Genomic DNA, 27,861 nt, shown 5'->3' with positions numbered 1-27,861 from the left:
AGGGGGAGAACCATGCGCCCCACCTTGTTTCGATCACGTGACGCGAGCTTACGAAGATGGTGGAAGTTTCTTCTTCCTTGAAGTGAAGCTCCGACTGAATCCTAAACACCGAGGGCTAGGAGTTCACTGCAGCGTTACCAGTTTGGGTTTATATACTTTAAAATAGGGTAAGTTACTACGAATTATCTATCAGCGTTGCTATTTCTTTACCATAGCCGGTGAACTTTGGGATTTCCAGCCAGCCATTATGATGACACGAGCTAGTAGCTAGCAGCTAGCCCGGCTGTGATGGCAGCAGGCTGTCAGAGCTGGTGACCAGCTGACATTCAACATGTACCCAGCAACTCCTGACAGCACACTGCCACAGCAAATACACACACTGTTGAACCTAAGTGCAGTCTGTTAGCTAACCTGTACATACTGTTCGTCTCTGTACGGCTAACTGAGTTGCGTTAGCTCCTTATCCAATCCTATTTGGATTAAATTATGTAACCTTTACCAAGCGTAAATAAGTGGAGCCTGCCAAAAAGGAAATGTGCGTATGAGGTATAATGATTATAAAACGCTGTCAATAATTAGCGCACCTGCTAGCTACTGGTAAGACGGACTTAACGGTATGGCAGTTGTTTTCCCCTAGCTACTTGTTCGTATATGTAGCAAAACAGCACGACTAATCCAATTTAAACGGACATTTGCTAGTTTGGCTTTGTCGCGCTCTTCGGTAAAAGTATATTCTTTGTAGTACACAAAATACATTTAGGGGCCACTCCTCAATACGACATAATATCACATCCATGTCAAGCTGCTAAGCTAACTGAAACTACATTACAGTTTCAACCCTCATGTATGTTCTGTTTTATTATAAATGACGTTGATTTGCAACAGAATCATACATATACAATACACAAAGTGGCCAGTGGTATATCACTTTAGACAAAACTATTATGAAGCATACAGATACTGTATGTCTTCCTAGCCTTGGAAATAAGCTCCACAATTTGTTCAACAATTTAAACAATTTTGCTCAAATCTATCAAAGTTATTTAAGTTCAAATGTTGTCTTTTTTTTAATGAAACCAAACTACCCATTTCTTCATAATCATTTTCATTTATGTTTAACGTCTTCAAGCATGCAATACATATTTAGCTGATGTAAGCACAATTGTTGAATCTCTAACAAATGGCTGTTCAGCTATTTCCTAAACAGCGTCCCCCACCACAACCAATTCTCCATGCAGAGTTGTATCTCCTTGGATACATGTATTAATATAGGAGCAACCGATAAACAAATAAGGGAAGAGACAGAGGTTTTATTGTCACAGTTATTATGCGTCAGCAACTTGGAGAGTTGTTAGGTACTCTTCAATGACGGTTGTTATTTACAGGCAAATGTTTAGTCATGAAGGGAGGCTGGTTTCTGTTTCCTGGGTGTCCCTCCTGAAATGTTTTGGCTATTAATAATCCATCAATAATCCATCTCCTGACCTGAATGACAGAAGTCATGTTTGAGAACTCCTTCAGGATTTGATCAAGTGTTCAGTCATTCAAGAAATACAGGAGATGCTATTGTTGTGTACTTCAAAAGAGGAAACCAGGAATGACCGTATGAACAGTGATTCACACCAGAGCAGACTCTTGTATGCTGTTTCCTTTAAGCATCACAATAGAACAACCGGTTTGTCTCTTGTTATGATAAATGTAGTCTCCATGACAGTATGTTTTGGCACCCTGCACTATCGCTGCGTCTTTGAGTCATGGTGTTAACAGTTAATGAGTTAACCAGTTAAAGAAGACGATACGCAGCCTAGAAAATGTGGAAATGTACGCTCAAATTCAATTTAACATGCCTCATAGAACCAACAATTAAAATTGACTGGCCTGTGGATGGATGTTATTAAGCTGGTTAAAAAAAGTCAAAGTCAAAGCAGGTCAATGAGGAGTTTAATATTCAGAGAATACCCTCATCTAGAAACTGCAGACAGCCTGATGGCGAGGCTGCAAAGTCAGCGGTTGCTATGAATTATTGACAGAAACTAAAGCAGTAGCCAAAGTGAAGGTTTACCCAGGAGCTCCTCACTTCTTTCTGCCCTGCCTTGTGCATGCTGGAAAAAGTTAGACTGAGGATAATTATTCAGTGATGCACGGAACCAGGTTCGAGGAAAGATCACAGGATTGTTCTGCCAGTGATCCTTTGAACGTTCTCTTTTTGAGTGACATATCTGTCACTGGTGCAGGAGCTCCAGAGGTCATATCTGTTCACTGTGAAACAGACATTAAATGACTGGTGGTTACTTTTTATGAAATTACTCTCCAAATTAGCTCTGCTGTGAGTGTTTGTTTTTATGACCTTTCCATTACAGTGAATTATGTTTCAGCGTTATTAAACTGAAAGCATAAACATCAGGTGTTGGTGTCAGCCCCTTAAGGCTTCTTTCTAGCTGCCAGTTTACAACCATGTTTCTAAAAAAGTATTATTTTGAAGAATTCATCAGTGAAGCATAAGACAACATCTACAGATGTAAGTGTTTCTATGTGTTTAGTAATGCTGCACCTTAACACTCTTTTAATGACCATTTAACCTGTTATATTATCTTCTAGATCATTTGGTATTTAAAATGTCACAACATGATAACAAAATGTTCATCCCTGACTCCAGAGTCCAAGTTGAAGTCTTAAAATCTTATCGAAAAATTACTTTGAGGGCTACACAATTCATCTAAATGTTTTCTAACTCACAATATTAAAATGTCAGGAAGTACAGTATTTTTTTGAAAGGGGTCCTATTATGTGAATGTTCAGGTTCATATTAGTATGTTGTGTCTCTACTGTGACATGTTTAGATGCTTTAATGTTCAAAAGGTTCTTTATTTTTCTCGTACTGCCTGTGCTGCAGCACCTCTTTTCACCCTCTGTCTGAAACCGAGCCCATTCTGCTCTGATTGGTTAGCTGGCCAGCTCTGTTGTGATTGATCATAATAGGGCCCCTTTAAAGGCTGCATATCTATTAAATATGTGTTTAAAGTATTGTGGAGCTGCCTAGATATCACAACCTTCACGTCATATTCAACTTAACCAAACAGATTGGTTTGGTACAGATCATCCTAAAAAAATCCAATCATCATTTCATATATTTTTCAATGACAATCACGATGCAAGATTTTAAACCTGCCAATATTTTAATCAAATCTCAATTCCAATATCAGTCAAAGTAATGGCAACTAGTTATTTGTTCTGAATTGATAAATTAACAAAATAGTTTGGAATCATTGTTCTGTTTGACTAATTTATTCGTCAACTAATGTTGCATCTCTAGTGGTATTTATTCGGTTAGGACATCATATCAACTAATTGGTAGTCTTGTTTATAGGGTGTTGCTAAGAGGCAGGAAAACGTAGGAAGAGTAGGAGTAGAAGATATATTATTTTTGAGGGAAAACTGTATCTGCTCCAGCCCTGTTGTAACCTCGTATACCTAGATAATGATGGATACATGTATTTATCAGAGCCGCTTGTAGGTATAACCCTTATACATGTGGTTGTTTAAGGATGTGTAGTGTTGTGGCTCTATTTGCAGTCAGGTGTATCTGGCTCTCAGGCTCAGAGCAGGAGCCTCGGCACAAGCTGTATTCTTCAATGTGGAAGCTGCACTGCAGAAAGTTGTATACAGGCAGTATTTCACAGACTGCAGGCCTGACCTTTGTCTTCCTTTTAGTATCTTTTTATTACCTTCAATGATGGTGCAATGTTCACATCTGTGATGTCACTAAATGCATTCGGAGGACACTTTGGTCCCAGGGGAAGTAGAAAGAGGAGAGTTACATGTCAGAAAGATACAGTAAACAGGGCCAATTAAAAATGATTGTGGCTCGGGCAGATATGCTTGATTATATTTTATGGCTAGTTCCTACTCTGAGCAGCAGCAGACGGAAATGATATGTAATGTAATATGGCTACAGGCAAAACAGGGGCACGTACTGTTATGGATGTGCACATGAGGTCATTTCGAGGCAACAGGAAGAACATAATTGTGTTTCTCTCGTTAGCAACAATGTATAGTTGTATACATCATAACTTGCTTTCCGGGTGTTTGTTAAGTAAGGGATAATGTGCATGAAATGATCCTGCTTAGGCCACTACTAAATAAACGACTTGACTCACAATATTGATACAAAATAATGTAATTGATTTGAAAGTGATTGTATTGCATCCGCTAAGAAAAACATAGTCCGATCCCATGCGCACCAATGGTGTCAACCTCGGCAACAGCAACTTGACTCCAAACAACGGCAGCACTGATCAAGGTTTTCTGTAACTGTCCAAGTCTGTTCACATTTTATATTTATTTACAGGTTTTTAACTGTTACTTCCTGTCTGTCTGTCTTCTTCTGCGGATTCCTTTGACGTCCAGTGCTCTGTCTTTTATCCTCTTTCCTTCTCTGGCGCTGTTTTTCTATTCTTTACTGGGGACGGTTTAGCCATCATGAATCCAATGTTCCGTGCTCTCCACAAACATAAAAGTGAATGTTCAAAAAGTATTCCATAATGTTTTCTGATGGAGAGAACTAATGATTATTGTCCACAGCTGATGTGAAATCAATTAGTCTTATTTCTGAGGATTGATGTGACTGCACATAGATCCTCAATCCTCCTAAGCAACGGCCATGTTATGCTTAGCATTGGTCTGTTAGCAAATATGAACAACCTCTGAAATGTCCAAAATGACCAATCAGAATCTAGTATTCATCTAAGCAGTGTAATCATGTTAATTCATTTTGAACAACACTTGGTTTTAATACTTAGTTGAAAACTGGATGGTTATCATAATTAATCACTTTTATAATTTCTTCCACCCATAAATCATACAGAAAAAAACATAACCCCCTCCCCCACCCAAACACTACACACACCACTCAAATAAGTTTATATTAACAATGTGCCAATAACACAACAGCTAATACAAATCTTTTTCGATGTACATATTCTCCATTTAGTACAAGCAAACTGTTTTAGAAGTTCTACAATAACAAAACTAAAGGAAAGGAAAAACGCAAACAATACATAAATACAAAAACAATCAAGTTCAGTCGATACATTTCCAAAGGTTTTCCCAAATTGTTCCGATATTATGTTGAATTAAAGCAATGTTATGTATACTTATTTCTATAAGCAGGAGTAAGCTGGTGTAGTTGGTGAAACATAAAGTCTTAAATAATTACTGTTGGGATGTCTTTATTAACTTGTTGAAACTTAGAAGTGTCATCGTTGCAAGTCTTGCATATTATGGGCTTTAGTTTAATGACGTCATGTGTGGCAGCAGTGTGAAAGTGATAAGTCTCCACTCTAATGATGTGTTTTCTGTGCTGCAGGCCTCCAGCCCAGCCCCTATGTCATGGCAAGTGGAGTCACCAAGCCGGGCCCTTCCAACGGTCACCCTATGAAGGCACAGCTACAAATCGTTGGTAAGTCTTTGTCCAAATCAACACATTTTCTAAACGGTGCACGACTGCACGTACCTTTCCCATTTTCCCATTCCTATTTGACTTTTTCTGTCAAAAGATAATAAAAGCCCTCAATAAAAAAAGAAAAGCACAGGTGCTACTACTACAATCAAGGCTGGCTGTATTCCTTTGAGCTGCTTCAGTTTCAGGGTCCTGCTTCAGTGCATGCTGGCTCACTGTCACAGCTTACAGGGACATGCAAAGGCCCTGACACACCAAACTAACATCGATAGAAACTGGAATCCGTTCTGCAGAAATACAAGCCGATGCTTTGATACAAACCTTGAACCAAAGCAGCCACCATTTACTTTCATTCTAGACGTCAATGGTATTGTGAAAATATGATTGTATTAGAATGATCAGATGAGATGAAGATGGATAATGGAAAGGGACTCTGTGTTTGCCCTTTTGACTTCAGTCTTTGTAGTCCCTGCTTTTGTTTCTCCTCCTGTGTGCATTTCACTTGAGCGGAACAGCCAATCAGAGTGATGCATTTTGCCGTGTCAGCCTGCTATAGCTTACGGAGTAAATGTTTGGCCACCAATTAGAGCAATGGTGGTTTGACCCCCCCTCCCATGCACTCAACACATATGTGTCCTAAAGCAAGATACTCAATCCCAAATGGTTCCCGTAGGCGTGTCTAACAGTGTGATCTTTGAAGAAGTCTTTGTGAGTCACACAAAATAAAAGTGTCACTTAAAATAAAATATAATGTAATGGACACACTGCAAAAACATTGCCATCATCAAATCCTCCAACTTGATCAACATTCTATAATTGGCTTGGTGTGTCAGGGCCTTAATGTGACGGAGCCATCTTTAGTAACACTTGTGCTTGTCCTGAAATGTCAACATGTCTGCTTTGATAAAGGCCTGTTGTGAGAACTAACACAAGGCCTGTCTTCTTAGCTCTATTTCTTTTAAATTAGCGCTGTCAACATGAACGTGTTATCGTCTACACATTTACGGTTGCAATTGATCTGAAGACCTCAATGTGTCCAAAAGAAAATGTACGCACATTTATCACATTAGGTTTGAGGCTGACTTCCTCCCGTAATTCCAGCGAGGATTTGTACCATGTATTACATGGCAGTGAAAATGCAAAGATTTAGCAAAAGCTACATGTATGACACTGACTGGAGAACACTGGACATCAGTGAGAACCAGGGTGTAACGGCACTCGTTTGCTTTGGGTGTGGTGAAAATGGACGAGAGACATTTTGCCAAATCATGCGTCAGCCCTTATTTTGAAATTGCAAAGGATTGGGAAATTGCGGTCAGTCATTAGTGTAGAAAGAAACAAATGGTCCCAATATGACAGTGGCAGCAACAATACGAGCATGTGTGTGTGTGTGGTGCACAATATACAGAGGGGAATCACAGCGGCTCTCTGTGACAGGGGCTTTGTTGATATTTGTGTCGCAAAAAAACCCACACCCCGTGTATTTGTTTTATCTCACCCAAAATACAGGTAAATACTAGTATTTTGATCTTCTGTTTAATCAAAGATTATTTTTGTGATTAACACAAAATGATCTGTGGTTTGTTCGTTACTACATTGCCTAAGCTCCTGCCTCACCAGCTCAGTATACTGCTCACTGGTCAAATCCAGATTTTATTGTCCCTTGTTCTGCTTTTTCAGTATTAAAATGTGTGCTGTTCCCGAATGATCTTTTCTTTTTCTTCACCACCATGACTAACTTTCCGCTGCACTCTTCCTTCTGCCTTTTTCAGTGCTATCTGCAAAGCTAAAAGAGAACAAGAAAAACTGGTTCGGCCCCAGTCCCTATGTGGAAGTGACAGTCGACGGCCAGTCCAAGAAAACTGAGAAATGCAACAACACCCACAGCCCCAAATGGAAGCAGCCGCTCACTGTGTGAGTCCAAGCACCAGCACTCATGATAATATGAACTTTGGTATTCTGTTGCTAACTCGTATAAGACCAGACTCCTGTCAAACTGTATTTTAAAATGCAAATGCTCGCTCTGCTCTGCTGACGGCATGCTTAGTTTGGGATAGGGAATTATAATGTTCGATTGTTCACAGAAAACATGTTGCTGGGTAATTTCCTCAGCTTTGATAGACATCTTACCCTTATTATTATTATTCACCCTAACATGTTAAATGTTTCCAGTCTGGGTGTTCCCGATAGCTAAAAACCCTAAATCAGTTTTTTACAAATGTTTTTTTTTTAGGTTTACAAATACATATATATTTGTGTGTGCACACATTGAAGTTAAAGAGACCCTATCCCTCTTTGGGGGTGTTCCCTTTCCTGTAGTTTGTTATATTGGTTTGTGTGCATGTTAAGGGTCTGCAAAGGCTAAAATCATAGTTCCTTCCAGAGGGAGTTTCTCTCCCACACCCCGCTGAAACAGAAGTAGTTGGAGTTTTATCAGTAATGGAGAATATATAGAAAGTGTATTTGTGCCTAATAAAGTTTAGAATCGTAACTGAAACAGAGAAAAGGTGAGGTAGAATGTAAAAGTCTGTTGATGTTGTTTGTGTCATAAACGGTGGTGTCTGTTCACAAAACTTGCACATTTTCATCAGAGTTTAAAGGAAGGGATTGTTTAAAAGAAGGGATTGCGAAACCATTGTTTCCCGTTTAGCATTTCTGAACAACTATATCTTGATACATGACTGCTGACTGAAGTATTTTGGCTTTGCTCATCATCACTTCCTCAGAAAATCTGCCCAGACCTTGAAGAGTTTCTCCAAAGCATACAAACGCAGACTCCCTTATTATTGCATGAAATTGCCGGTGTAACATATGATTTCGATCGAGATGCTGGGCCTGCAGCAGTTTTCTTTTCCAGTGAGTCACTAGGAATTCAGGAAGTACTTTTTTCTCTGTAGTTAAAATGTCGAGTTCAGGATAATAGTGTGTACAGTTTAAAAGATAGATATGCTATCTGTAAGTGGTTTGCACTTAAACGTAAAATGCCTCACAGTGGTGAGAGTGTGTATGTATATACAGTCCTACATATTCACACATCATGTCCTCTTAATTTTAGCCTTTCAAGGATCTTCTGACCTTCCCAATATAGAGTACTCCAAGGTGGCCTACTTATTGTGTAACAAGTGTTTACTATGGGATGTAATCAGACCTGACCCGACCAGGCTATAAATGATACATGAACTAACTCCTCTGTGATTACCTTTAGAATATAGATAGTAATGAAAGTGGGAAGTCTGGCTAAGTTATGAGGAAAGAAATAAGTTATTTACATTAAAGGGGTCCTTTTATGCTTATTTCAGGTGAATATTTGTATTTTGTGCCTCAACAGCAGTGCTTCTCGAAGTGTGAGAAGCACTGGTGGCCCGTGAGCGCCCCCTAGTGGTCCGTGAGTATATTGGTAACATTTCACATTTGAAATAAATAAATACATTTAAGTTTTCCGCACTCTCGCAGGAATATCTCCGCAATGGAGCGAGCTTAAGTTTCACTTTCGATTGCATGATATAGCCCAGTGCAACACCTTCATCACACATGTTGCCACTTGTTTATACCATTTTCAGACGATTTGTAATCTGTTCTAGAAAAACGATGTGTTTTTGGATATTTGTGGAGTTAGGTGGTCCGCGAGTGTTTTTTTTATTGGTTAAGTGGTCCTTGGTATGAAAAAGTTTGAGAAACACTGATCTACAGTGACACGTTTGCATGCTTTAATGTTCAAAACAGTCTTTATTTTTCTCATACTGCCTGTGCTGCAGCACCTCTTCTCACCCTCTGTCTGAAACCAGAGCACAGTCTGCTCTGATTGGTTAGCTGGCCGGCTCTGTTTTGATTGGGTTACCGCCTGAGATGTCCTGCCCCTTAGCCTATCAGCCTATTTTATTTTGTTACGGAAGTTAAAAAAAGTCCAATCAATGCGTTTCAGGCAGGGGAGGAAGTGTGTGGGAGAGAAACTCCCTCTGGACGGAACTGTAGGACTTTGCAGACTATTTACTACACCAAATCTATACAACACACTACAGGAAAGGGAAAACCCTAAAGCATAATAGGGCCCCTTTAAAGTAAATGCCTTTAAAATGGGATGGTGGCGAAAGCTGTGAGATGAATATAATTTTGTAAGCTGTTGTTAAGGGACTAGCAGTATCTCGCCAAAAAGAGAGAAATAGTGCTGCTCAGTGAAAGGCCTCTCAGCTTGAAACTGATTGTCGGTGAAGTCCTGATAGTAAGCCCCTACAGGGCTTTCTGAAATCAAATCCTCCGTTAGTATCGATGCATTGCTCGAATGAATTGAACCGTTTATTTCTACAGGATTGTGACTCCGTTCAGCAAACTGGTGTTCCGTGTGTGGAGCCACCAGACCCTGAAGTCCGACGTGTTGCTGGGCATGGCCACACTGAACGTCAGTGACACGCTCAAGTCTAACGAAATGAAAAGTGAGTGGGAATCATGTCTTTCCAACAGGTGTATTTATTCTGGTTTCTCAGTTAACAGATCATGAAAGTGTTATAATGTACCCTTTTGCACCTATCGGTTCCCATGACATCCCTAATGTTGTTATCTTTAGAAATGTGTAATCAGACACACATTGATCAAAGAATCCCATAGGCATTCATTCAACAACTTTGATGCTAAACAGTGCGTGTTCTGGTTTATCTCAGTGTTTCCTTTGTTTTCCTGAGAATGAGGCTACAACCAGCTACCCGCTTCCTCTTTCATTTATTTCACAAACGAAGAATGAACACGAGAGGTCTTGGCAAAGGCCTGTCGGGGATCTATCTGATGTGGTAGATGACAAAATGTAGAAAGTGCATTTCAATTTGAATGAAAACATTTGATGCTGTTGAGGCTTCTTTTGTAACGAGTGAACCCTTAAATACAGAAAGTGTTTTAATGCCGACACGTGGTTTACCTGACTTTTTTTTAGAGCAAAAAGTATATGAATAAGGCACTTAACATTCCTGTAATAGGCAGCTGATTTTTGTCATCCCTTTTGCAATGGTAGATATTAGGTTATGTTTTATTCTTAGACCCTGTCCAGGTGTGTTTAAGAAAGAGCTCTGGGTTCTTATTAACTTATTCACATAACTGTTATAATAAATAATTTGTCATTTGACATTTGGTATCATACAAACATTTAGTAAGGACTAAAATCGCATCACTGACCATGATTTTTCTAATTTATTATAATTTAAAATTGAATTGCTCCCAACTGATGACAATAACATATATAATAAAGTTGGTATTCGTTGTGGTCCCCACGTTGCTAGGATGTCAACCCATGGGTAACTTACCTACACATTAATTCCTAATGTTAACAATCTATTTGTACACGGCATTACCTACTGTCGGAGAATGCACCTTTTCTCAAGTTACGCCTGCATCATTATAGCAGGCGTAATATTTCACTTGCCATCGTCTCACTCGGACCATCTTGTGTTTGTGTGGTCTCTGTGTAGTTTCTGAGGTGGTGCAGACCTTACAGCTGTGTGCAGACAGAGACCAGTCCGATGTGGTGGGAGACCTCTCCGTCTGCCTGGACGGAATGACTGTCGACCCCGAGATGTTCGCCACGGCAGAGGCCGACCATCACAGTGAGTCACAGAGCCAAAGCCTGTTAGAATATTCTCAAATGTAGCTTTATTTGTTGTGAGAAAAAGTAATTAAAATCCACGCATTTAGTCAAAAATGTCAGGAAAGTAAGTAATGAGCCCATTTCTAAATGTTTTGTAGAAATGCCAAATAATGTATTTTAGAAATGCCAAATAATGTCTTGGTTGTGTTTAGAAGGAATAGGGGGAATCCATGGGTTCTAAAAGGGACATTTTATTCCCTGAGGATGGGAGTGTTTTTATTATTTCTACATGCTTGCCAAAATCTATTCCATATGCATAGCAAAGCCAGAAATGATAAAAAAATATATACAAGATAAACAATTTCTAGTTTTATTATCATGAACTTCTGCTTAAAGACCCCTTGGGCAAAATGTGTAATAATGGGCTTTATGAATAAAATGTGAATGTTGTGTGTTTTTACTCCAGGTACATCAAACGGGGATTCCCAACCCAATGGGGATCATGTCACAAGGTGCAGTAGCTTCTCCTGTCGTCAGTTGATCTTAACGTGTCACCATTTAGAGTTTCTGATATTTGTATTAATCTCTGTGTGCTCTTCCTGCTCCCAGGCGGAGTCGAGACAGCTCCCCTGCTGTGAGCGTGGACGGTGTCGAGCACAGGTCTTCTCCCAGCGGGCGGAGGTCGGTGCACAGCGCGGGGTCTCCCTCTGTGTCCTCAGGGGGCTCGAGGCCTCTTCGACCCCCCCGGCCCTCCAGACCTCCTCCTCCAACCCCGCGCAGACCCGCCTCTTCACCAGGTCAGACATTTATTGAGGAACTTTATTGAGCAAAGGTTGAGTGTTCTTCTTCCTGACTGTGTAGTGTGTCACATAATAATTGATGTCAAACATTTACCCGCTAGCTAAATTGGAGTTGGGCCAACACTCACAAACATGAGGAAACATTTGCTGTAGCTGAGTCACACAAGGCAACACTGAGGAATAGCACAAACAATATGGCGGCAATGTGTCTGTGAAGGGAACAATAGATCCTCAGCCCACTTTGCTGAACATTTGTGTTTTTGTTCTATTGTTCCGGTTTATCTGCAAAATAATGGTACATAAGTAAATCTTAAACCCGGAAATGAGTTAGCATTTAAGCTCTTCCGGGTTTTATTATCTCAAAAACAATGTTTTTTTTTAATGCGTTCCTGGTTAGCTGCCTTAAAAAGAGTCAATGACATTCAATAACTTAGTAAATTAGCTTTTTACTTCTCCCGATTGCATTTACACCGTAATAATTATAAAAGTGGTATTTGGTATAAGACATTACATTAATGGTAATATGTGGAGAATATCCTGCTGAACACAACGTGTAAGTATAATAAACATGTGTTTGCCACAGATCTTATTTTGCTATTAAATCCAATGGAAAGATCCCAATGGCTTTTGTCGAGGGAGAACTTGAAAAGCTAACTTCCGGGTCGGCAAACATATATACGTCATCACTGCACCACCCTATCAGCCATCATAGTCTTAGGATTTAACTCTCTGCAATGTCTGATTCTTTCCTCAGCATCCTCTAGTAATGGCTCTGCAACAGCTGACGGCAGTGACTGTCAGTCGGGTTCTGACACACCGGTTCGAACCCCGGCTTCAGGACCTTCTCCGGCACCAGGACCCTCACCTGCACCAGGACCCTCACCTGCACCAGGACCCTCACCTGCCCCAGGACCCTCACCGGCCCCTGGATCAAGTCCATCGGCGGGCTCGGAGAGGAACTCTACAGCGGCCCCCAGCTCCGGGGCTGCTGCCCCCAGCTCCGGGGTAGCGGCCTCCAGCTCCGGGGCTGCGGCCCCCAGACAGCCGGCCAGCAGCGTCACCCCTGCTGTCACTCCGAGTGTCCCCGCTGTCAGCACCGGGCCCCTGCCCCCAGGGTGAGCCATCTTTAATAATCTTTGCAGAAGAACTTGGGAAGGTTAGGGTCAAAGTCAAGTTAAAACGATATTAATGTATGCAAGTGTATTGTGCAATAGTAGTATTATAGTGCTAGACAACTTTATACATGAGGCACAGTTTATTGAGCATTTCATATTTCCTGTGTGGACAAAGAGAATCTCGGAGTGTGAGGATTGTCGGAATACCTGTTTGTTTGTTTAAGATCTTTTTCTTGTTTCTCTATTGGGTTTCATTCAGCCTGTAATTCCGCAAATTCTCTTTAGAGCTCTTTTAGTGCGTCATTGTGACAACATCATAACCTTCACCGGCTAGCTGCTGCTTTTGTATTAGGTTGACTCATGTTGTGAATGTGTTTACATCCATCCATCACCTTAACGGCCGGGGCTGTGCACCATTACCTAATATCCTCCATCTTATTGCCATGTTTAATCTAGGTGGGAGCAGAGGGTGGATCAGAACGGCAGGGTGTATTTTGTCGATCACGTGGAAAAGAGAACGGCGTGGGAACGCCCTGAACCACTGCCCCCTGGGTAAAAAGTCCTTCCCTTTACATTTTCTTTTAATGACAGATTGTTGTTTTGTCTGGAGTTTATTGGATTATTTTCATCGGAAAGGAACTTTTAAATGAAGGGGTCTCTCAATCGTAACACTGGCTCATGCCTAGTTTTAAGATCTTCATCCCAAATGTTTCCAACATTTGTAAGAAATACTCGTTTTAAGCCTCGCTTTTATTCAACACTTTTGAGATCTTGGGCGTTTTTATCTATATACTCGAACAGGATGATGCATTTTAGCTGTCGTACACCTGGATCATAAATGATCAGAGAAAAAAGCATAGCTAAAAAACAGCAATTATTAATGTGCAACTGCTTGAAGCATTTAACCCGTTTTTAATTTGTTTGATTTGGAGAGGAGGGGGCGTGCGAATAATTCAGCTGCAATTAAAAACCTCCTGGAGAAGCTGACTTTTCATTATCTCTTGCTACATCAAAACGCCACCAAACTCCATCTTTCGTTATTGTTTTGAATGAGAGATGAGAGACCCTTAGAAAATTACACAAAGCGCAATTCATTACAGCTTGGACGACTTCTCAAAGAAATCATCGAACAATGTTTTTTTTTGCCACATCTCATCATTACAATTCAGACTTAACTGATGCTGGCAGACAGAAAGCATTTAATCAGGACCGATTGTGTGACGAAGACAGAAGAGATGGAATAAATGTGTATTTAATAATAATATTCAAAAACTAGTCATTGTAAGTGTTTTCAGAGTTTAGGGACTTTGTCAGAAATCGCTACAGGGTAACTTTAACTGCCATACATTTTTTTATTTCACACGTAGTTTGTCAATGCTGTTTGTCCTGACAAGTCATCAAATCCTACATATCAGTGCAGTGTAACACTATACTGACTCTGATCTCTATCTGGGCTGTCTTAAGTTAATTTGCTGAGAGCAGCATGTGGCTACGTCCTATGCCATGTTCATGTACCACATTGATTATTTACTTTAATCTGAAGCCTTGACGCATTTATTTATCCACGCTTTTTCCATACACCCCATTGTACTGGTAGGGTGTCTGCATATTGTCTTTCTTAACACGTTTGCTCTCTTCCTCTTCAATGTGTGACATGGTTTCAATGGGGCAGAATGACTTTGAGAGTCTTCTGTTTTTACCCATGCTCACTTTTCTCCTGCTGTGTTCCCTCGATGTATCCGTCCTCAGCTGGGAGCGTCGTGTCGACCAGATGGGGCGGGTCTACTTTGTCGATCACATGACCCGGACCACCACGTGGCAGCGCCCCACCATGGAGACGGTGCGTAACTATGAGCAGTGGCAGCACCAGCGCAGCCAGCTGCAGGGGGCCATGCAGCAGTTCAACCAGAGGTTCATATTCGGGGTGAGGACTTCCTCTTTGTCTCGTGATACAATGTGGTAATATAGGTTTGTATTAGCTCGACTAGTGCCGGTTCAGCCTGTAGAATCTTGGCTTTGGAACTGTAGGGTTGACGGTTCAACTCCCAATCTGACCAGTTACAAAGCGCCTGAACACTGCCGCCTCCAGCAACCTCCAATAATAACTCATTTGTACATGTCTTTATGCACATATGTCCTTCTACTTCTCCTTCTTCTTCTTTGAGCAGCATACTTGTTGTCCTGTGATAAAAAAATAAATAATATGTCACCTCCACGAGTTTGCAAAATTGAGATGTTTTTACTGGAAATTCAGCTAATGCTGATGTTAGGTTTATGTTTGTGACGTAAGGTTAATTACAAACACTACCGCTTGTTAAACAACCAACTGGGTTTAAAATGTTACTGATATTTAACCCCTTATGTTATTTTCTTTATGTGAAGTCACTTTATTTTCCGCATCAAAACGCAAAATATTGTAGATGTCTTTAAGATGCTTTGAGATTTATACAAAATATTCTTTCTCTCTGCTGTGCAGCTACAAGAGCAGGTCTCAGCCACTCAGAATAAGGAGTTTGATCCTCTCGGGCCTCTGCCACACGGATGGGGTAAGATCTTTTAAAGCTTTTTCAATTTAAATACACCGGCTTAGGACAGTAAATATGCACCATTCAGTTAGCTAGCACCATCTAGCTGAGCCTCTCATCTATCAAAATGTACTAATGTGTTTCAAAAGAACTTACATTTTTTATTATTTTACAGCTTGTTGTTTAAGAAAAGAAGCTTCCCATAATGAATCCTAACACTCACCAAGCAAAAAACAATAAGACATCTGCTAAATCTGAAGTCCACTCTGATTTATTTCAATATTTAATCATCCTCTTCTGGCGCCTGTTGGATGGGGCCTTATCCTTTGTTATTGCAGACGCGTTCACTTGATACAATATTCATAACAACACAACGCAGGAGGGTGTACCTTGTTGTACCAGAAGAGTAGTCACATCTCACTTCAAATGATGATATACCAATTCAACCATTAAATATGAAATGAAATACCATTCAGAGCAGTGATGATTTTGAGTGGTGGCTATAGAACATAGGTTAAGGTTGAATACAGACAGGGGAGAACAAGAAATCCATCCATACGCAAACGTCTCGCAAATTATTTAGTTGAAGGACTTTTAAATGTATAATTTGTAACACTTTTGCCAAAAACTTCTTAAAACAATTGGAATCATGTATATTTTGTTGAGTTGTGTATTGACATTACACCAGATATGTTTCAAACCAAGAGGAATCTCTCCTTTGCTCATGCTTCAGTTTTGTAGTCTGCCAGAAGCTGTAATAATTAGACTTTTTTTATTACGTTTTCAGCCACATTTTTACACTACAATGTTTTGATAGGGGTTGTTTTTAACTATATATCGTATGTAACTGTGATGGATTTGAATCATTGGATGTTTTGATTTTAAGTTAGCCCAAAAGAGATCATATTGGAATCAAGAATGATTTTGAACATGAAACTTATTAAGTGTTTTTACCAGTTTTACTCACCGTGTTAATTTGAACGTCTGGATCCTACATTATCAGAGACACTACCTGACAACATAAGTTGCAACTTCATCGGCGAAACACAGATTTCTAATCTAAAACTATTTTATTGAAACCCCTAGCGGCACACCATTACATATTTTGAATTTAAAGATTGTTTTAAAATTGAGAAGGAACCCTAAATTGCCGTCAGTGCTTTGATGGTATACACATTGATAATAATAGTAACTAATTCTTCCAATGTTTGTCTTTTTGTTAATGTGTCCTTTCAGAGAAGAGAACAGACTCCACTGGCAGAGTTTATTTTGTACATCACCCTACGCGAGCAACACAGTGGGAGGACCCACGAACACAGGGGTTAGTATTCATATTTAAAACCATTTTAGATGAAAATGATAATATAGTGCATGTAGCACCAGTTGTATGTGACCAACTTTAGTTTGCTGCATTATTTTAGTTTTTTATGAAAGGGTCTATCACTAAAGGTTGATCTTGTTTTTTCAGTTTGCTGAATGACAAGCCTCTCCCTGAGGGCTGGGAGATGAGGTTCACTGTAGACGGTATTCCCTACTTCGTGGACCACAACAGGAGAGCGACCACGTACATCGACCCTCGCACTGGAAAGTCCTCACTGTAAGTCCTCTGCCGTGTTGTTTCTCCTACCTTGTTTAAAAATATTCAGACTTAAACATTAACCAAAAAGTTGTGCAGTGATGGCACATTTTTGTTGTCCAGCTTGGAAGTAAGCGTCTTCTGCAACAATGAGATTTTGGAATATTACAGAAAATAAGATCTGTGGCTAGCAAACAACAAATAGTTGCATGTGATACTTCTCAGTTCAGTTTTTCGAATTCCCAGGCAGCAACCAAAATGCGTCTGATGGACTTTTAACCATTTCGAGCAACTAAACGCTGTACCCCACGTTTTCTACAGTTGGTATATTGAGCTTTTGCCTAACGCTGTTGGAAGTAAGGACAACACATGTTTTTTAAACAAAAAAGAGCTTTAATTGCATCTGATCATCTTTTTTGGTGCGAAAAATACACATTCCAGTTAGTTTAACAATTACGCATTAGCGGCCTCAACAGAAAGTTTCACATCAGCTGCAACCGGTTTGGTTGTTTGCCGAATAATTCCTCAACAACGCTCTTCAAGGTCTTTGTCTCAGTAAATCATAAAGCAGATCGTGCCAAGGCACAGTGGGATGGTTAAAATAAATGATATGAGCTTGCAGATTCGTGTTGTTCCCTGACAACTAGAGTAATGCATCAGACCTGTTTGACAGAGTACTCCTGTTTCCTGTATTCCAAAGACATTCTGAGTTATTAGGAAATCTCTAACAGGTCGACACAGATAAAAAATGTTTAGTGAACATCAGTGTCATGAAATACCTTCCCGGATTATAGAGGGAATGTTTTATTTTTTAGGTGATAAAGTAAATCATTTATACTAGTAGGGCCTTCTTGGATGCATTTAGTCGGTAACATTCTGGCTTTGGTCTTTCCAGCTCATCTGCATACCATAAATGAATGAGTTACAAAGAAGTCAAAATATTTACCTAATGGTTTTTTTTCCAACCCAAAATATTATGCCTGTATATGCTTTTCACATTATTGAAAATACATCACCAGGCAGCTCTATTCTACCAGATAGTACTGTTTACACAGATCTTTGACTAAATGATTCACCGTCTCTGAAATCCTCCTTCTATTTTTACCACTTGTTACGCATTATCCTGACGTGTTATCCTTTCAGATGTAACCCCTCAGTTGAGTCATGATTATAAGTCCTGAGCATAACAGGACTTGAGAGTGAATGCTTTGTTTACACGTGTGGAACAAACAGTTGGGTCAATGTGACAATATGAACTGACAGGATATCAACACACTGGCCCATTAAGCTTTAATATATTCACACTTAGGTTTTGTGTGTTATTATAATTTGTTTAACAAGAAGGTCCCTATGACAGCTCAGACGTACACCTAGGCCAAATGACAAATCTCGCGATGGTAACAAAAGTGAGATAAAAGCCATGTGTTTTCAATGTGTGATTGCGTCCGTCCTTGGCGCACATTGTGATGGAAAGTTCTGGATCAAGGACTCGAAACACAAAAGGAACACAGGAGAGCTCGACTTGATGGCAGACTCTAATACCAAATCCCAAGTATTTATCTAGTTCTAGACACAACTATTCTCAAGGGAAGAGAGAAAGTGGCAACAGAGGTCGCATGCCTGAACGCTGACTATAGGAGTAGAGTGATACACTGGGTGAAAGGCAGAGGCCTAGGAAAATGTTTCCTCAACACACGTTACATCCTTCCACCAAGTTTCATTACAAATGTCTAAAGTATTTTTTCTGCTGAAAATCTGACGAACAAACTAGGCCAAAACAAAACCTCCTTGGAGCAGATAACAATCGAACAACAAGGGAAAATGGCAAGAAATATACGCTTCAGCTTTAAGGTAAAAGGACACTCAGAATCTTCTGTCTTCTTTGCCTTCACAGTGAAAACGGACCTCAGATCACCTACGTTCGAGACTTTAAAGCCAAAGTACAGTACTTCAGATTCTGGTGCCAGGTAAGGGTCGTAACCGTGCACGAAGTGAAGTTCTTCTTTGGGCCCATATTTTCTTTTCCAGCTGTAAAATAAGCATTGGTAAATGTATGCCTTATTTAGAATATGATAATGTATTTGTAATTATTATTTTGTAGTGCATTTTGGATATTTTTAGGATAACGTCTTGTTTATCTAAACATTTGTATTGGATTTCTATGAACATTTTGGGCATTTTGCGTTACGTTCTGATGTTTATATAAATATCTCAATTTATTATGTTTATCTTTTTGTTTGACATTTTACCTTAATTTTATTATGTTGAGATTTTTATTTAGTTTGATCTTTATATTGCACATTTGAACTTTTAGCTTCTTTAGTTAATGTGAATAACCCTATTTTATCTTTTTTAAATTTTGCCTTAACTTCTTGTGTTTAAATAAATATAATTATTTAATTATGTTTATCTTGTTTTAGGCATTTACTTGAATTTGTTGTTTTATATAAAGATTATTTTATATTTTATTGCACATTTTCACTTTGACTTCTTTTGTTTCTATAAATACTTTTATTCAATTTTATCTTATCTTTTTGGGACATTTTACTTTAACTACTTTTGTTTATACAAATATATTTATTTCATTTTATAAAATCGTTTGATTGCTCATCTTTACTTAAACTTCTTATGTTTTATTGATGTATTTATTCTATTTTTGTATGTGGTTTTTCATTTCTAAAATCGAACAACTGTCACAAAACCCAATTTGATTCCCCATAATGAAAAAAGTATTCTGATTGTTGGTCCTTTGAGTCTTGTCATACATACTATTGCTCAATGCAGTCCTTTATTATGTTTCTTATACACTGTGCAGTAACAGTATGTGTTGCCATGTCACAAAGAAATCATGTTTGATGAATGCTTCTGATATTTCCCCTTCTCCCCAGCAACTGTCAATGCCTCAACACATCAAGATCAGCGTAACCAGGAAAACCCTGTTTGAGGACTCCTTCCAGCAGGTAAAGTGTCCCAAACATGACACACAAAGTTTACGTTACTACAAGAAGTTTTGCTTTTACACTTACGATCATTTTTATGATCAATAATCTGCTCTCTATCAATTGTTGTTGAGACTGCTCTTGGCTCTTGAAGGCTACTGTTTTATAATACTCACTCCATCACCAATCTCTAAATTCATTGTCTCTATTTTAGATTATGAGCTTCAATGCTCAAGATCTACGAAGGAGACTTTGGATCATCTTCCCTGGAGAAGAAGGCCTTGACTACGGAGGCGTTGCCAGGTAAATTAGATAGTTGTGAATATGTAATCCTGAGTAGTGACAAAAATGGTGCTTTAAGAAAGTTATTTTGATTGCAGTTGACTTGGTCCTCCTCTCAATAATCATTTTGATAAATGATGGTGTTGCCTGTCTGGTTTGAGTCTGTCCCTTTCTTATAATTCTGCTCTCTTCTCTTGCAGGGAGTGGTTCTTCCTGTTGTCCCATGAAGTTTTGAACCCCATGTACTGCCTGTTTGAATATGCCGGAAAAGATAACTACTGTCTCCAGATTAACCCCGCCTCCTACATCAACCCTGACCACCTCAAGTATTTCAAGTTCATCGGACGCTTCATTGCCATGGTGAGTCGCGCTTTATGCGTTGTGCCGGTCATTGTGTCCAGGAAGATTTGTCACGGACAAATGGGGGAAAGTCCTGTCAATAGACTCCAGAAAAAAAAACACAAACACCAGTATTGTTAACTATCTACCTCAGCTTTAAACCTTACAAAAAATAAGGACATATACTTCAAATTGTGCTTGGGGGGGGATTTTTTCCACTGGACAATATGACACATTTTAACGTGTTGGACTTCAACAGATTTGTTGGTCAAAGTCCGGTAAATACCAGCTAACGGCTAATGCATTAGTTCATAGTTTTAGAGTTTTGTACTGTTCAGATTCCAGAAAGAAAGCAAAGTGTGTTTCTGTCCGTCAGGCTCTTTTCCACGGCAAATTCATCGACACTGGTTTCTCACTGCCATTCTACAAGCGCATGCTCAACAAGCCCCTGGCCCTCAAAGACCTGGAGTCGATCGACCCGGAGTTTTACAACTCGCTCATGTGGATCAAGTGAGTTTGAGTCGACTTTTTAGATGAACACTCTGAATGTATCGGACACCCTTGACTAGTTTTCAGCATCTTGTTGAATGTACTCTTTGTGTTTGTGGATGATTTTATTTTGTGATGTCAGACTGGCTCAGAAGGTCCATTGGTCACACAATCTACGGTTAATCCAGGTTGAATCATAAGCCTTTCAGAGTGTCTGAGGCAAGTCTGCTAAATGAGTCAGACTATACAATAATACAGCTATTTGTAGAAATGTAAGGGCATAAAACAAACCTGAAAGGACAATGATTAAGCAATCTCATAGAATATTTGTGTTTAATTAATCAGAGCAGCTATATCTCAATGTCAGTTAAACTTCATGGACAATAAAAGCAGACAACTCAAACACACACAATCCGGTCGGGTTGTTGAAGGAAAAACTCTCAACAAAAAAACGGACAAGTTTTCACAACCAGAACACGTGTTTTACCCAGAAAAGTCCGTTTTAACCTCAATATTGACCGGTGGGATTTTAATATTAGTATGTTCTTATTGATGGAATAAGAACATGTAGAACAAGAAGAGCTCAAGTTATTTGAATTCTATGAAACCAATACAAAATGCACCATTTCCTACCAAATCAAAGAGTCTGCAGTGATGCTGATAGAACACATATTAGACCAATGCAATCTAATACATTTGATTAATAAATCATGTTCAGTGAGATTAATTGGAACAACAACAAAGTCCCAAGTGTGGTTAAAGTATTAGCTTTCATGCAAAGTCTTTAAAGTTTTGAAAATGCTTAATATTAATAGATTTTCAAGGTTATGGATATCCTCGTATCTGGATACAAAATGAACAGATTTTTAAACATAATCTGGTGTTTCATCTCCAAAATCATATGAATGATCAGAGTGTGTTAACTTCTTAGGGATAACAACATCGAGGAGTGCGGGCTGGAGATGTTCTTCTCCGTGGACAAAGAGATCCTGGGGGAAGTCTCCACCCATGAGCTGAAGCCAGACGGAGGAGAGCTCCAGGTGACGGAGGAGAACAAGGAGGAGTACATCAGGTGGATAACTGATCATTTCACTCATAAGTCACTCAGATATAATGTCTGGAGGGTTTTACTGTAGACCACTTTGCAGTGTTTCTGACTTGATGAAGTGGAGTGTAACATGTGTGTGTGCCTCCGCCCCCCCCCCCCACAGGCTGGTAGCAGAGTGGAGGCTGTCCCGAGGGGTGGAGGAGCAGACTCAGGCTTTCTTTGAAGGCTTCAACGAGGTCCTCCCTCAGCAGTACCTGCAGTACTTCGATGCTAAAGAGCTCGAGGTAGAGAACAACATGGCACTCTTATTCTTTACCTGATAGTGCTGCAAGAAATGCAAGCTGGTTTCAAAGTCATTTTTTAGATTAATAAACAAATATTTGTATGTAAATAACATGTTTTCTGTTGCAGGTGATGCTGTGTGGTATGCAGGAGATCGACCTGGCAGACTGGCAGAGAAACACCATCTACAGACACTACGCTCGCAGCAGCAAACAGATTGTCTGGTTCTGGCAGGTCAGCATTCACCTAGTAAACTTTATTATTAACGTAATGTACGGAGAAAGATCCATAGGGGCCGTTTTCAAGCAAAATAACTGCAGAGAAATGGGCATCATGCACAAATGCATTGTTTTCACCTCATTTAAAATGGTACATTTGTATATTTGTGCATACTAGGGTCACTTCACATTCTTGGCATTGCATATCTTTGGTATGACAGGAATGCTGACTTTATTCACGATGCAATGTTATCCAATTTTTTGTAAACTGACCTCACTTAATAAAATGACCTGTTGTGACCTTTAGGATAATGACAGCCTTATGAAACTTTACAACTGCAAACCATAGACTGAGGGCTTTCCTAGATATATTGATAAGATGATAATCTGGGGGTTTCGCCCAAAAAATGCGATTCTCACTGTAATCTCGTATTGTCAAATGTCAATGGATTTTTGCGTGGTTTTAGATTCTTAATATTGTCATCTTGAGGGATTTATGACCATGTATATACATTTTTGAAGAAGAAAAAAACCTTGCACCTTACCTCTGTAAGAAATTGTATCAGTCCAAAAACGTGTTGTGCTAAAAGCCTAATTTTCTATTTTTCTGGTTGGTATTGTGTTTTGAAATCATTGCATTGAAGCAAATCAATCAGCAGTGAGGTGGTTTACCTTTTTGGTTTATGTTTAATCTCTCTGTTCATTATTGGTGAAAAACAAGAAAGAATACCGAAACCCGTCCTTTCTGTTTATACAATGAATAATTGATGTATGTCTAATGTGTGATTGTATACGTTTTCCTGGACCTTTCAGTGTTTTAACCAGCCTGCCTCTTGTCCCACAGTTCATAAAGGAGGCGGACAACGAGAAGAGGATGAGGCTGCTGCAGTTTGTCACAGGAACCTGTCGCCTGCCTGTAGGAGGCTTTGCCGACCTTATGGGTAAAAACATCAATATGACTTTCTTTAGTTTTAGCTTTTTACATACGTTTCTAACTAAGATTGTAAAGCTAGGTATCGGTGAGATCTCACTGTGTTGGTCCCAGTTTCTTGTGTATATATTTAACTAAATAAACTTTTACTTTTACTTTTCAGGAAGCAATGGTCCCCAGAAGTTCTGTATCGAGAAGGTGGGAAAAGAAAACTGGCTTCCCAGAAGTCACACGTGGTGAGTTCATGCACACTTCACAAGAACCTGCAGCAGATTGACTCGGGGTGAATCAAACCTAGAGGCCATATTGTTACTTAGCAAAACATGTCATAGACCCTTTCAATACATTTTACACAAAGCTACAACATACTATCAAAAATGTATTTAAAGCAGTGAACCTAGTGATGCAACCCATTTCTTTATCCTCTTCAAACGGTAACAAATACAAATGTTCATACCTGATAGTCCAAACTAAAGAGAAAAAAGGTGGTGACATTTTTATTTTGCATCTCTCAAGGTGATGAGCACAAGCTACCAACAACAGAGTGTAGAAAGTATATTTGTTTTCAGTTAAAGTGCATCCGACAGGCAGCGATAGAGATCACATGACATTATTCCAAAAATGTTGTCGGTGGATGTAAATGAACCACTCTTATGGACTTAAGGAGTATAAAGAACCCAGGCATGGAGACATGTTTGGACTTTGTGACCACTTCAGAGGTAGGGAGTCGTTATTTTCCTTCATCCAAATGATCAACACTTCAATGCTCCTGTTTTAGGTCGAACTGAACTGTAGAGAACCAATCTGATGATGTTTAGCCTAATTGTGTGGTCAACTAAGCCTGTTTGTAGCAGTTCATTGTAAGAATTTGTATTGTTACCCCCTTTAGTTTGGTCTCTTAGCTTGGTAAGTTGTTTTACTGGGGATCAGCTACAAACATTGACCTCATAGCCCAAGGATTAATGAGTATTCTTTCAGAGTCTTGTACGATGCTCATTCCGCTCTTACTTTGAATAATCACCGTCTGGGGATCAGGCCAATGCCAAGCTGATATACAGTTAATATATATATTTTGTTTACTTTATTTTCCCAGCTTCAACAGACTGGACTTGCCGCCATACAAGAGCTACGAGCAAATGAAGGAGAAGCTGCTGTTTGCCATCGAGGAGACGGAAGGCTTCGGACAGGAGTGAAAGGAATCAGGAGGCGTTTGATAGAGGGTGCAGGACTCTGAAGGAAAACAGTGTTCAAATCAGGGAGCCCCTTCAGAAAAAGCGGGTGTTTTCATTCTACTCAAGCATGCACGCACACACTCGTTTGCTACTCCTTCGGGTGCGTGTGTGAGACCGTCGCCTGCATGCTGTTGCTACGGAGCTGGGATTATGGTCTTCTCTGCTCGCGGCAGGCCTCTCGATGCTCGATAGGTACCTGAAAAATGTTGTATTCTTCTGAACCTGAAGCTGCTCCCATCTCTCAGGATGTGCGGCAAATTATGCATGGGATCCTGAAAACGCACCCTCCATGAAATCTGCAGGATTTCCCCCTCCTCACATCATGTAACGGCGAGCAACGGGGGGCATCGTAGAAATCTTAAAACCAGAAAGGGCACAGGTTCTTAAAGTAGAGTCTCGCAACGGTGACTTTGATCGTGATTTAATTCCTAAAGTGTTTATTTTAAGATAAGATTGAGAGGGTGTGCTTTTTCTTTAACAGGGTTGAAGGCACAATGAGTAGGATTTGTTCAATTACTATTTTTTTTGAACACATTTAGAGTCAGCTAAACGAGGGTGACGGTGCTTGCTAGCAGATAGAAGCTATCCCCAGATTCAATTTCGTTTTGGAAGGAAGTTTATTCTGCACGTCGTTGACATTTTCCTGGCACTATGTCTGCGTTGTTTTCCTAAATCAATGCTTACAATCTAGCACCTTGGTCGCTACATTTTTATGGTAGAAGTTGCCGACAAACGGACAAATAACGGCAAAAAGAAGAGAAAATCCACGTCTCTGTTCCTGATCCACACACTTCTGAAGTGAGGATTTAGAGGATTAATTGTTCTACAATCTGTACATTTTGGAAAAATCCTACTCGTTGTGCCCTTTCACCAAAAAGCAGACGTTGTTGCCCTAAGATTGTTTATCGTGTCCACATTTAAAATGATGACAAACAGTGACTTTGATCACATCCTGAAATCTCTCTCACTTTCACTCATGACTTAAGTGATTTTTTTTGTGACCATATAAAATGATTGCTATGTCGTAGTTTATTTTTTAAAGTGCCCCAAATTAATGCTTAAATAACAGACAATCTTGGTGCTGCAAAGAGATTTTTGCGACATGTCTAACATGTGTAACTAGATCACTTTTTTTGTGTTCTATAGTATTTGATCTGTGAATCGCTTAATGATTGTGAAAAGTGTTGGAGCCTCCATTATTTTAAAGTAGTGGGAAATGTGGACAACAGAACTTAGACTTACCCTAGTTTTATAGGGAAAGAGTTTGAACGCTGTGACGGGAATGGGGAGTCTTGGATTATAGAGAATTCTGGGAGTATTTTATAAGTTATTCGTGTTAAAATCAGCTTCAGAGGGTTATTTTAATTCACGGGGTGGGTTTGTTAAAGACAAGGTCCTGAAAAATCTAGTGGGAATGAAGTATTTTAAAATATGTTTGAAGTACTTCAATTAATATGTCAGTTTAAATTATTATTTTTAGAAAGCAAGTGAAAACACCAAATGCAAGTCAAACCAAATCTTGTTTTTTCTTTTAGTTTAGATCAAATCTGAAGTGACATTTTTAATGCTTTCTTTGCAAAACTCCACAAGAAATTGCAAGAAAACGCATATGTAGCATTTGAAGGGGATTGATGAACGTATTGCCCAACAGCCTACCACAAAATAAACAGGAACAATTTTATGACATTCTTACACATTTTAAATAAAACTGGATCTCAATAACTATCCAGTAATAACAGAAGTGTATGACGGAAAGACACCTCTAGATGTGGAACAAAACTGCAAACATCTGTTTGGTTAGGTTGACGTCACACATTTGATCAGTCACAGAGATCCAGGGAGTGCTGTGGCTCATTTAGAGTGAGTTAAATACACTTTAAATAGAAAGGTTAGGGCGGCACAATTCATCACATTTTTATTAAAATCACAATATGGACTAGTGCAATATCCAAATTGCAGTAAGCGCAATAATATACATTTCTGTTAAGGCAACATATTTGAAAATATTCTGAATGAAGTGAAGCTGAAAATATATCCCGGCCTTAACAGTATTCTACAGACCTATTAAAATGATTGTTCAGTATGATCCTCTTAAAGAAACCACACCATCCTCGTATCACGAGCTGTTGACCAATCACAACCGAGCCAGCCAGCTAATCAGAGCAGGCTGGGCTCTGGTTTCAGACAGAGGGTGAAAAGAGGTGCTGCAGCACAGGCAGTATGAGAAAACCTTTTTGAACATTAAAGAATTGAAACTTGTCCAGTAGAGTCACACTATACACATATGGACCTGAAATGAGCATAATAGGAGCCTTTTAGTGATAATTGTAATACCATTTTTATAATTCTTGCAAATCATATCGAAAATATAATTGCCAGTGGGTATTTTTCCAAATTGTGCAGCCCTAGCTCAGGTGGTGTTGGTGTGACATAGCAGAGCACTTTAAAACTAAATATCCCTCCCTTTTCTTCTCAGCATGTGAATAATCTAGTCCTGGGCTCTTTGTTTCAACTTGGTGAGATGGTGTTTGTCATGAGCCTTCAGGTAGCCTTATTTCCATTCTCAGGCATCAGAAATCCTTTGTTAGCAAAATGGTCATGGCAGAGATGAACCGAGAGTTCTGAGAGTGCACCAGTTTGGAAAAGCTATATGCTGATGACACTTCAGCATGGATAACAACTACTGAGACACAGTCAGTGTAATATAACGAATGTATCATAATGAAACGTTGCCTCAGATTGTTACCCCTGATGCAGAGTGAGGTTTTGATCTGGGTCGAACACAAATAAAAATCCCAGGGAGTTGGCAGATAAATATGTGAATAATCATAATTCACCGCCTTTTTTCCCCTCCATGTACAACTGAAACCACTGTCACTCCTGTATATGAAAACAAGTTGTAAATGGTGTCAATAACAAATGTTCTTTTTTAAAAAGAAAGGTTTTAATAAGAGGTTTATGGTAACACTATATTTTCTTTTCCCTGTTCAATTGCCGATGTACATGAAAGATGTGTAATATAGAAATTGTCACCTTAATAAATTAAATTTAAAAAAAG

The 27,861-nt window shown here is 39.4% G+C and overlaps 1 protein-coding gene across 2 annotated transcripts; it reads left to right on the top strand.

Annotated features, from left to right (window-relative positions):
• Window positions 1-32: 32 nt before the first annotated feature.
• On the top strand, window positions 33-27,861 carry itchb (itchy E3 ubiquitin protein ligase b). Of its 2 annotated transcripts, XM_034196366.1 has the most exons (24): window positions 33-167; window positions 5,366-5,458; window positions 7,231-7,372; window positions 9,764-9,888; window positions 10,912-11,046; window positions 11,494-11,539; window positions 11,637-11,824; window positions 12,582-12,942; window positions 13,399-13,494; window positions 14,692-14,866; window positions 15,419-15,488; window positions 16,704-16,788; window positions 16,936-17,064; window positions 18,938-19,010; window positions 19,932-20,003; window positions 20,197-20,285; window positions 20,465-20,624; window positions 20,980-21,113; window positions 22,024-22,164; window positions 22,304-22,424; window positions 22,552-22,656; window positions 23,485-23,581; window positions 23,735-23,807; window positions 24,665-27,861. In XM_034196366.1, the coding sequence occupies exons 2-24, from the start codon at window positions 5,389-5,391 to the stop codon at window positions 24,762-24,764; spliced, it is 2,787 nt and encodes a 928-aa protein (XP_034052257.1). In that variant the 5' UTR covers window positions 33-167; window positions 5,366-5,388; the 3' UTR covers window positions 24,765-27,861. The 2 variants fall into 2 exon arrangements, with proteins under 2 accessions (XP_034052257.1, XP_034052258.1); XM_034196367.1 differs by lacking the exon at window positions 13,399-13,494.

Source organism: Gymnodraco acuticeps, unplaced genomic scaffold, assembly GCF_902827175.1.
Source record: "Gymnodraco acuticeps unplaced genomic scaffold, fGymAcu1.1, whole genome shotgun sequence".
Lineage (NCBI taxonomy): Eukaryota > Metazoa > Chordata > Actinopteri > Perciformes > Bathydraconidae > Gymnodraco > Gymnodraco acuticeps.
This window is presented reverse-complemented; position numbering and strand designations above follow the sequence as displayed.

Excerpts from the sequence above, each read along its gene's own strand:
- itchb (XM_034196366.1), top strand. The coding sequence starts at position 5,389 with ATGGCAAGTGGAGTCACCAAGCCGGGCCCTTCCAACGGTCACCCTATG. Across the intron at positions 17,065-18,937 it reads CGCACTGGAAAGTCCTCACT|TGAAAACGGACCTCAGATCA; the intron begins GTAAGTCCTCTG and ends TTGCCTTCACAG. Across the intron at positions 22,165-22,303 it reads AACAAGGAGGAGTACATCAG|GCTGGTAGCAGAGTGGAGGC; the intron begins GTGGATAACTGA and ends CCCCCCCCACAG.